Source organism: Pogona vitticeps, chromosome 2 (genome assembly GCF_051106095.1).
Source record: "Pogona vitticeps strain Pit_001003342236 chromosome 2, PviZW2.1, whole genome shotgun sequence".
Classification (NCBI taxonomy): domain Eukaryota; kingdom Metazoa; phylum Chordata; class Lepidosauria; order Squamata; family Agamidae; genus Pogona; species Pogona vitticeps.
In genome coordinates, this window is record NC_135784.1 from 113,161,330 (window position 1) to 113,173,013 (window position 11,684).

At 42.2% G+C, this 11,684-nt stretch overlaps 1 protein-coding gene across 4 annotated transcripts in view; it reads left to right on the forward strand.

Annotated features, from left to right (window-relative positions):
- ARHGEF37 (Rho guanine nucleotide exchange factor 37) overlaps nt 1-9,568 on the forward strand; it is a 36,371-nt gene extending 26,803 nt beyond the window's left edge. For all 4 annotated transcript variants that reach the window (XM_072990254.2, XM_072990253.2, XM_072990252.2 and 1 more), the window contains exons 12-13: nt 3,252-3,424; nt 7,277-9,568. In XM_072990254.2, the coding sequence (XP_072846355.2) occupies nt 3,252-3,424; nt 7,277-7,510 (407 nt within the window). In that variant the 3' untranslated portion in view covers nt 7,511-9,568. The remainder of the gene's footprint in view (nt 1-3,251; nt 3,425-7,276) is intronic.
- Nucleotides 9,569-11,684: the final 2,116 nt, after the last annotated feature.

Consider the following 11,684-nt stretch of genomic DNA (forward strand, 5'->3'; position numbering starts at 1 on the left):
AACATAACAGTGGAAAAATGGCAGGCTGTATGAAATCACGTTGGGCAATTTACCCTTTCCTAGAAAGACTGTTATGTTTGAGGGAGTATGGCTCTAAATCCCAGTTTCTGAGCTTTCCAAAGCTTTGCTGCGGGGGATTCCCAGAGATTAGAAGTTGACAACCATGGGAAACAGGTTGCTAACCCAAATAGACCTTTAGATTGCTCCAGCTCAGTTTCTGTAGCTAACACATAATTCTTAGCAAGTCGTATCTAGTTGAAGCTATAGCCTTTCTGAGTTTTCAGGACAGCTAAGCCCAGACCTTTTCATTTCTAATTCTCTGAGATCCTGGTTGTAGAATGGAATATCCACTTTACACACCTTGCTGCACAGTTATATGCTTTAAGTGCTGAAAACTGAGAGATTTCAATGACAGAGGTACTGGGTTAGAATGAAACAAGAGCAGGTAGCTGCAGTAAAGCATCCTGGTTATCACTGGCATCTTCTGCAGGCTTCCTACATTTTGTGGGCAACTGTCCTCTCCCAGCAGACATGCTACCTTTGCTGGAACCAGGGTGGCTGGGAAATAAGATTATCCAGATTGCCTGTGGGTGGCACCAGGCAGTCAAGGAAAATCCACCAGTCACAAGAACTTGGATGGATGGATGGATGGATGGATGGATGGATGGATGGATGGATGGATGGATGGATGGATGGATGGATGGATGGTCTCCAAGCTGCCTGCCCCTTGTTGGCGCTTTATTCAGAGCAAGGTCAGAGGATACATGTATCCTTCTTTGCTCCCTTTCAATTTTGCTTCATGTTCTTTCCTGATTGTCTCTCTGCTCTTTCCACCTGTCTCTTTCCACACATGTTTCCCTTTCTCTTCTCCTCCAATCCTTTTTCTTTGTTCATTCTAACTTCAGGTTCTTCTTTTCATTGTACTTTTCTTGCCGCTTCCAGATTCCTTCTTTCTCAGACATTGTTCCAAGTCCTACCTTTCTTTTTTTTTTAAAAAAACATTTTATTAGTTTTTCAATCTATGTTGGTTTGTGCTTGTCAAACATCGTGTTACATGCTTTGCTTACAATTATTTGTTTTTTTACATCTCAGTGTCTTCCCAGTTTTCCCCCCAAATTCCAAACATCTTTCAAACATTCAAACCATTCATGTACATATTTTAGTATATAATATGACTACTATCATAATATTACCCTCATATTGTACAATATTCTCAAGGTCTTCTAATAATATTCTTATTGAAAGTGGTTCCAGATCCATGACCCAGCTTTATATCTAGTTTAGTTTATCTAAAATGAAAAAACCACCATATTACATCTTTACCCTGATTAGGGTTCCCTTATTTCAATTTAATTCTCCTTTTTAATATATATACCCTTTTACAATTCCCAATGTTAAATATACACATGTTTTTCAATATTAAGGGGCCCCTTCCTGTTTTCCCCTTTTTCATCTTTCTAAGTAATTCCCTGTCTGTTTTCTCTTTTTTCACTTTGTATTTCTGTGTCTCTAAGCATTCTGCCATCTCTCATGTCCTCTGAAACCATTTTGTACATCTGATTTATGTCCACTAACTCTTTATGTACTTGGTCTATCTTCAATGGATCTTCCAGGATTTTTTTTTCTTGTTAATTTTGCTGATTTTGTCCCTTTGTCTTCCCTTGGTAATCTCTTCTGATCCAAGACTGACGTTTCTCTTAGGTTAATTTCCTCCAGCTCCTGTTTTGATTGGCATATATCATCTGGAATGCTCTCATTTCCTTCTTCGTTGTTCCCTGTCGCTTGCTGACTGTAATTCTTCAGATGTTGATTGAATAATTTTGCCTCTTGGTAATGGGATCTCACTATTTCTAGTATTGTTTGAAGGGTAGCTTTTGTTTCATCCCAAAATTGTCCTTGTTGTGCCATTCTGTTCCAGCTGCCCAAGTGCTTAAACCAAGATTCGAAGTTCCCAAGTCTCACAGTCCAGTCGATGATTGTATCTGTATCCTAATTGATCCCTGGCAAATTGATGCCAGTTAAACAGATATTCTGAGTTTCCAGAGCCATTTCAAAAGGTCCACTTTGGCTAAATAGGCCTGAACCAAATTTAAACCCCCAAAGTACCAGGTAAAATGCAATGTTTGTATCCGCGGCCTGATGGTCTAATTCCACAGGTTTACGAATTCCCAAGGCACAATTTTTAAAGGTCCACTTTAGGGTTAATTTATCCAGCCAGGCATAAAAAAATCAAAAAGAAATAAACAGATTTCCAAGCTTTAAGCAACAGTAGAGTACTCAAGGTCACTTTTCCTGGGCTTTATGCCAAAAGACTTCAAGTAGCCAAAACAAAATCCAGATTTATCAAGTATAACTTATGAGAAAATTTCTTAAGCTTTATAACGCCAAATTATAATATTCTTGAAGTATATTTTAAATGTATTTGAATGAATAGTTAATGTTCCATTAATCTTTAAATTATTTTCTTTCCCTCAGCTATCCCTCTCTCCAGATTTTTTGCCGCTTTATAATTACTGAGATTGATAGCAGGTTCTTTTTTCTGTATATAGGAATTGTCTTTTCCAGGGGTAATCATAAGCAATTAGTTGTAAAAATATATCTCACCCGATAATAACACCGATGCCAGAAAGCTGATTCTTGCTTCTTTTAGCCGGCTGCCGACGACTTGCAAGCGAGTCCAAGCTGCTTGTTTCTGCCTATTGGCTGATTAGGGAGTTTCCTGGATCGAACGGGGGTGACCGCCATCCCCCCCGTGATCAACAGGCTTCCCCCCCAGTTCACCACCTCTCCGGGGTGGTTCCGACACCCTGGGGTGTCCCAAACAGGTCAGAATTCAGCCCAGGGGACAGAGCTCTGTCCTCCTGCTGCTATCTTGTCGTGACGTCAAGCCGGAAGTCCTCTCAAGTCCAACCTTTCTTTAACTCCATCTCTCCTTCTATACATTTGCTTCCTAATCATTATATACCCTTTCCTACCTCTGTTCTCCATCTTTCTTCCCCCATTCCCTTGTGTTTCCACTTGGATATATCACACATCCTACCTTCTCTCGGCTGCCTTCTGCCCATGTTCTGCTTTTATGACCATCTTTTAAAATTATAAACCATTCTTTCAAAACAAACCTTTTCAACATCAGGACCAGCAACATCTCTACCAACAGCTGAAGTCCAGCCGTCCATCCATCCTTAACTGCTGTTTAATAACAGGCAAGGGCTGTTCATAGCCTGACAGTGACTGTCTTATTTATCTTGCAGGTCCACGAGGCTATGCCCCCTCTGGAAAACTCCAAAGATATCATATAGCACAAAGCCAAAAGCCTGAAAGACAGATTCCAGCCCAAAAGGAGAGCTCTGAGAATTTACATTATTCTTACAACTGCCCTCAGACACCTAGTCTACCAGTACAAGTCAGCACACCATCTTTACAGGTGAGTTGAAAGAGAAGCATTTTTGGTATGGAATGTTATTTCCTTTTGCTACATTGTGGGACGTGTATATGCAATACCTGTGGGGAGTGGAGGCTGGTAGCATTTTGTATTCCAGTGGTGCCATTTTGTGGTGCCAACTCAAACATTCCTCCCAAGTGAGTTTCTGAACTTTGCCTTTAAAAAGATATTGTCAAATAGGACATAGTTTTTGGCAACATAGTCTTGGAAGGAAGGGCCAATTACCTAAGGCACTGCTTAGGTAAGCAAAGGAAATACATCATTAGCAATGAGAGATGAAATAACAGTGTGAAACAAAGTGACTGGCAGTGTAGAAACTGGGGGTACGAATCCTCATTTATCTGGTTATCGTGCAAGGAACAAAGAATCACAACTTTATTCTCTTAGCCTGGAATATTTTTGTCTTTTTTTGTCTTGTTTTTGTTTCTTTTTTTTGTTTTTTGTTTTTGCAGCAGAGAAGCGGTAATTATTTTGTGCACAATAAGCAAAATAGCTGAAATAATGCTTTAATAACACAAACTGCCCAAAGTGATGATTGCTGCACTTTATTGCACTAGCTATTAAGGTTTAGAAGCACTGGAAGCCTTTTCCCTCCTTCCTTTCATGCCTGGAAGCAATAGGAATCATTGCACATGGCTGTGCAGTTCTGCATATTATCCCATATTCCCCAAAGAAAGAAAACCCTCAGTTTAAAGCAAAAGGTTATGGTTGAAGCTGTGCCCGCACAAAGCAGGGCAGTTCAGACAACCTCTCCTCGCTCAAAACATGAATAGATTGATGTTTCAGAACCTTCACCTCCACCCCAATTTCCACTTCAACCATAACTTTTTGCTTAAGGCTAGACATGGGGTCGAATATAAAAATGAATCACCGATTTGTCAGATATTTGTCCCTTTGTATTCATCAGTTCCAAAGACACCAAAGAATATGAAGTGATGAATATAACCATCTTATATTCATCCATTCACAGGGGACCCCCTCCCTGCCTATGCCCCTGTGGATCAGCTGTTTTTTTGGGCATAGACAGAGAGGGAAGGCAAGGGTGCTGAAAAGCTGCTGTTTGCAAAGACAGCGGGGGGGGGTGCACCTTCCCTTTGGGCAGCCAGACAGGCTTGCCCTATGCGCTCACTGAACAGCTGGTTGGCAGGTGCATAGATAAACAGGTCTTTGCAAAGACCTTCCCTTCAGGCAGGAAGCCAGGCTTGCCCTGCCTGTCTGTCTTCCCACCAATCAGGTATTCGGCAGGGACACAGGGCAAACCTGCCTGCCTGCCTGAAGGGAAGCCTCCCTCCATGGCTGTTTGTAATGGAATGGAAGCTAAGCTACCGGAAGAGAAAACACAGTTCCAGCAGCCTAGCCTCCGTTCCGGCAGAGGTGGCTGTGTGGAGGTGGCACAGTGGAGATGGGACAAGGTAGGGAGGCAACGGGGCCAGTGGGAAGGGGGCTGGGGGGCAAGCTTGGGGGCTGGGGGGGGGCTAAGCTTTTTTTTTTAAAGACAGCCATGGGCCAACAAAGTGACAAATGGATTCATGGTTCATCAGATCACTGCGGGGGAATTTGTGGTTTGTTGGTTTGTCCCCATCTCTACTTTAGACAACTTTTTTTTTTAAAAAAAAATTCTTTGAGCAGTTTCCCTGCTTTTTAAGAAGCAACACATAGACATCAGTGTTAAGCAAATCTATCTTTACTAAACAAAGTAAGTTTAGAGTTGTTGTTTTTTAAAGTCACTCTATAAATAAGCAGAGCAAATGGTCAATAGCCTCAAAGCACCTTGGACCGATCTAACATCTGCCAAAACACTGGACCTCTAAAGAAACCACACCTACACACACAAGGAAGGAAGTTGCCCCCAATGACTTGCTCTTAAAGAGACAGTTTCTGTGCCCTACAAGGTGTTACTTATCTAGCTGGTCTGCAGTTTAAAGTCCTCCTACCCAGAAAACATGTTATAGGGTAAGACATGTTCCATCAAACGCTAGCCCTACCCTTAGGAGGACCTTTAGAAAACCACAATTTTCATCCTAAAATGCCCACTATGTACTGGTTGTTTTGATTTAAAAACATAAGTGGAGTCCTCAGCATTCCCAAAGGGTGGTAGGATTGGTAGCTTGCTATCTACCAACGCAGAACTGGATTTTAGGGGTGAAGATAAAGTTAATCAGAAGGCAGGAAAATTAGGGGCATCAGTAGAGCAAGAACACAATAGTCTTTCTTTCTCAATCCTTAGGCCAAACAGCTAAGTGAGTTTAAACTAGTGAGCTTAAACTAAATAACCTGTGGAGGGTTAGGGCCAAATATAATGTTTTATAAAGGGTTATCTGGCTTTACATAACTGTAATTTCAAATACTGTACTAAAATACAGTTTTTTCTGCTTTGTATTTTTCATTTCACCACTGCATTCTCTTGTGTTAGAAATTCATTGCTTTCCTTTTGATTTCTTTTATATTGTATCTTCAATTTGTGTGTCTTATTCCCTGTTTATCTCCTGTGATTTAAATAAATCTTCAAATTGATTATACCTGTGGATAGCCTCAGGTCATCTCTGGTTACTACCAACTTCCTCCTGGAGCAAATAAAGGACCTCATTTGCAAGAACTGTAGCATCAGTGAATAACAGCCATAGTTAAAATATTGCCAAATAGAAAAAGTCAGCGTCCCACTATTTCTCTCTGTGGGGAAGATGATGTAGAAACCTCTCATCAGCTGTAACTATACGGTGGTTAGATGCACCATATAACTTTGAATTTTTTTTATTCTGTTTCTGCTATCCTTCTTCAGGACCAATGTCCTGTCCTAAACAAAGGAAATCTGCTCAACTTCCTCTCCACTCTAATTTCTAGCATATCAGAGATCTTGATGGTTTGAACACTTACTCTGCCAGCCTTAAGAATTAATCACTTGTCTGGAAAAGAATAATATTCAAAATGGAAATGCTCAGTTTTATGCATGATACCAAATTCAGTGGTGGTGTGATGAAGGTGTGAAATTATTTTATTGTCCACAAGCCAAAGCAAGATCTTCTTTACAATCTGCACTTACCTCCAGGTTTGGCGGGTGTATTTTTGCTGCTCTACCACAACTGCCCCTCTTATTCCACATTGAATGCTAGCAGCAGAGCAATAGTGTTGTTAACCAAACTCTTTCTCTCTTGCTCTCTGGCTAACATTACAGTAGCACATGATCAAAAATTGGCTGGGAGACTATTTCCTTTCTGTTGTTCTTGCTCTGTGCCACGTTCCCCTTTCTTCCTGCTGTCATGTCTGTGCTCGGGTTGGATGATGGCATTTAGGAGTCTGTTGCTCATATTCCCTTCAATGCAGAGGGTGCAACCCTGTCATACACACTTCCTGCAAAAGTGCAGGCCCTGACAGTGTTCTCTTCAAGATTAATGTCTGTTGCAGTAAAGCCAGGCTGCTTCTGACAGACACAAACTGCAGCAAATGTACCTGCCAGAGGCATCCCAGGTGCCCCTTTGCTTCTGTGGTTAGACCAGGGCCAGCTCTGCAATTTGGCAGAGTGAGGCGGCTGTTTCAGCTGGCCAAAGCAGGTTGACGGTGACAGCCACTGCCATTCATCTTGAGCCCCGTAAATGTACTGGAAGATGGGCCTGTGTGCTTCGCGCAGCCTGCCCTCACCTGCTTCAATCAGCTGCCTGTCTTCTGTTGTGGTACGGAAAGTTAATCTACTGGCCCACACAGTTGCTTTCTGTAGGGAGAGAATGCCATTTTGCCTTTTACCTTGGGCCTGGCCTGGACTGAGCTGCCCCTGCTGTTTCCTCCTTCCTTTTTGTGCCAATGCAGTATTACAAATGCACCCCCTCTGCTTTTCCTTAGGTCGTCGCTGCTTATGCATTCACAGCTAGAAGCAGCCATGAAGTGAGCGTGCAGATGGGCCAGCCAGTGACTGTTTTGGAGCCCCATGATAAGAAGGGGAGCAAAGAATGGAGTCTGGTGGAAGTGAATGGACAGAGGGGCTATGTGCCTTCCAGCTACCTGGCGACGGTGCCTGCCCAAGGGCCACCTGGATGGAGCTTACCTGTTTGGCCCTTTCCAGCTCACCAGACATAATCACACAGAGATGCTCATTATCCAAAATTAGCTCCCTTTCCACTTCCCTGCCCTTTCCATTTCTTCTGTGGTGGCTTGTCATGTCCTGCATTGAAGGAAGAGGTGGGGAGTGGTGCCAGGAGACCACTGAGTTGGCAGTGAGTGGCAAAAGCAGATGCATATTTATTTAAATGATGTGAAGGAATATGTGAACAAAGCTACTGATGGTGGGTTCCTTTTGCCATTGTGTTTTTCTAGGTCTAACAGTACTGATAAGATTCCTCCATAGATCTCTCACGAAAATATAGGATTAGATTCTGCACCTTTGGGCATGTTGGATAGAGATGTTCTCAAACCAAAAGTTCCTGCAAGATTCATGCAGTGCAATAAAGAGATAGGAGGCTGATGTGTTCATTCCAGAACAAGCAGCAGGAGTCTGCAAAAAGCCAGTATATATCCTGTTTTGCTTTCATTGAAGAGACATTCTCTCTTTGGCCCTATGTCAGCCAGGGAAAGTGGTTCAGTGTTAGCCACTTAATACCCAGTGTTTAGCTCCCAGGTTGCTAAACCCAGCCTTTCCCCTCTTGTAATATAGTAGGTTTAATGAACTAGACAAATGCATGGCAGCATTTGCTAGCTATAAGTAGAATCATATTGTATTTAACATATAATGCTGCTTTGGTACCTAAGATGAACTACTTGAAGTGTAAGCCAAATTACAAAGCCATGAATGTTCCTGATAGCTTTAATTTTTAAGTATGTGGTGTTCAGCTACCTCTCTGGGTGAGAACACAGGACCTCAACGTATTCCTGGGGTTGTGGAGGAAGTAAAAGGCCTAGCGCTGAGGCGTGGTTCACACAAAATTGGGCAACACAAACATGTGCCTTTTATTTATTTTCCTAAGCTTTCCTTCAAAAGAAGAAAAGATAAAAGTGGAAGTGGAAAAGAGATACAGTCTGAGGTCCTTCCCAGGACCTATGAGCTATAGGATAGCGTGGTGTATCTGTTAGAGTGTTGGATGGCAATGTGAGAGATCCCCATTCAATGCTCTACCAAGCTATGGAAATCACTGGGTTACTGTAGGCCAGTCATGTGACCTAACCCACTTCTCAGATACGTTATGAAGATACACGTGGAGGAGGAGAGCCATGTATGCCACCTTGAGCTCAGTGATGGAAATGCAGGATGTAAACCTGAGACATACACACACTTCTGAAATGTTTCAAATACTAAACTAATGATACCCATTCTCAGAATATTGAGGAGAATAACAGTCATACATTGTTGCTTAGTATAAATAAGAAAATCCAAAATGAAAGCTCATCAGGCTTCACAGTGTGAAGTGCTTTCTCTGTGCCGCCGGTCAAAAGAATAAACTTATATTTTCTACATCCATATGCCTAGAATAATCCAAGAAGGGTTTTGGCACCAGCATTAAAAAAAAAAACAACCATATATCCACTGAGCCAAGGAATCAAGACTACGTGGAACACTTAGATGTACTAACACTCCTCTTTGTGGCTCATAATGCAGCTTAGAATGTTTAAAAATTTAGCTGTAGAGGGGCTGTTTCAGGTATAGCTCTTGAAAAATGAATGGAGTTGCTCTTAGCTATATAACATATTATGCAAGCCTAGGGACAAAAGAAGTGAATAGCATTATGTTCTAGCTGACCCCATGACATCAGAGCTTCTCATGTTTACATCCCAGTACACGCCAAGTGGACTTTGTTTTCTTGAGATGCGGATCAAGAGGAGGTCCAGAAGAGCTGCCATGCTGTTTTTGTGTGAATTTTAAGAAAAGTAAGACCATCCTAGTATACTGATACCTAAGCTAATAACTTGATCTATTCTGACTCTGACTTCAGCATGGAGTGCTTGACACTCAGTCTCTCTGACAAACATCTAACACGCTCTATTCTGTGAAACTGCTGAATTCATCTGATGTGAGCACCCATGGACCAGCTTGTTATTGCGATTCTTGTGTGGCCTTTTCCCTACTGGGATATTGCTGTTTTGTAATGAATGAATTGTGAGAAATAAACTGCACTGGTCCTCTGCTTAGCAGAGTCACTGAAACAGTTGAAGGGTGCTTTTCTGAATTTTACTTAGGCTGTATAGAGATGTATGCCTCCCAAGCTGCAGCTAGTAGTAACGTCTCCCTGTCTTCTTCATGCCTTATGCAGCTGCAGATTCATAATTTCACCACCAGATGGCTTAACTACTCCATTTGTCTCTTGTGAATGTCTGGTGATCCAAGCAGTGTTAAAACTTAAGGACTTGCCTCATTATTGGGTGGATTTCCATTGTGAGCCAACTTGAGTCCCTCACTAGAAGAAAAGAAGCCTAGAAATTATACAAACAGACAGACAAATAGAAGGGCTAAGAAAAAAAATGTTTGATGTTTGTTCTTAATGACCCATAAAGTAGCTTTCCATTACCATTTTGTAGTTTAAAATTTAGTTGAGGTGAATTACCTCAGAGTTTGGAAGCCTGAAGACATGATGGGTTACATGTGAGTAATTTCTTTCCCCACTAACAGAGAAATTGTAATTCTTAACAAGAGATAACTTCACATCTTTGCACTAGGCATGTTGTGAGAATGGCTGATGGTCAGATTCCAAAAGATCTCCTGTATGGAAAATTAGTGCAGGGAAATCGCCCCAGAGGGAGACCACAGCTGCAATACAAGGATATCTGCAAGTGGGAGCTGAAGGCTTTGGAAATGGATCTCAACAGATTGGAAACCCTGACATCTGAGCGTTCAGCCCGGAGGCAGGTGGTGCATCACAGCTTCTCCCAATTTGAAGAGACCCTTGTCCAGCAGGCTGAGGCAAAGAGGCAGTCCCGAAAGCAGCAAAATCAGGGAGCTGGACAGGGGACAGAGTGTATTTGTCTTCAGTGTGGAAGGGATTGTCACTCTCGATTTGGCCTTCTCAGCCACGCTAGACGCTGTTCCTCCATACAGAGCATGTTACCATAGTCTTTCGAGACTGAAGGATGCCTATGATGATAGGATTATGGCCCCCGGGGCTTATTAAATGCAGGACAATGAATATAACAGAGTTTCATTGTTGGTTCCTGCTGTGCCTCATGTTGTTGCATTAAAATATTTTGAAAAATAATTGCTTTAGTTACAGTACTTTGGAGGCATGTGTAAGTGAAGAGCTGTTTTTTTTAACAAGAGTAACTGAAAGAGTAATGAACTGCTTTGGTGCTTGAAACCAACTGTGCAATTAGGTAGAGTTAAAAGTAAACTTCCAATCCCTGTTATTTTTCCCTATAGCTTACGGGCTTCAGCTAAGTAGCTGGCAAACTGGAACAAAGTTACACACTTCTCTTAAGTAAAAGTTCTGGATAACCATGGTGTTTGTCTCTTACCAGAAGGTGTATTACTTGGTAAAGTGTGCAGAATTAACTTTCATAACTCTACAAAAGATCTGGGAGCTACAGAAAACAAGTGGACACCTCCCAGATTTTGGGGAGCGATTCCCCTTGCTCAGTTTACAAGCTGCTCCTGTGGAGGCTACTGAAGCAGGCTTCCCCCAAGGGCCTTCCAAAATGCCTGCAGGTGTGCTGTACTGCAGATCCAAGCTCAGAATGGCCATGCTGTCTGAGAGTGACAAAAATAATAACACAAGGTATTGAAAGGATACAGGAGTGACCTTATGCCTGTAGGGTGAGTGGCCAGTCATAGTATGTGGGACATTTCTGCACCAGTTTCAAGGATGAGGCTGTTGCTCCCAATGACAACCCATTACTTGGATTCCCTGATAGTGGCATGTACAACATTGATCTCATGACTGGCTAGAACAAGGACTGCCAACGCGTAAGTGACACCAAAATCATGTTTATTTCATAGCTGAAGTTGCTGCCCAGCCCACATAGGGTTTAATTCACGGTGTCCATTTGTTATTATGGGGCATTTGTAACCAGGCCTGCCCACCCCAATATGCCCACAGCTGTTTGTATTGCTCTTTCACTCACGCATATGTTCCATACCCAAAGAGTTTCAAATGAAGTTGGCCCAACTGTTGATAAATTGTATCCTACCTATTAGGATCATTATGGGGGCATGAGAAGCAAAGGGGGCAATTCTGTTCCTCTTGAAGGCAGTGTTAAACCTCCCTTTGATTGGAATGGAGTAAGATTATGGCCAAAGACAGTAGATGTCAGAAGCACAATATAGACAATT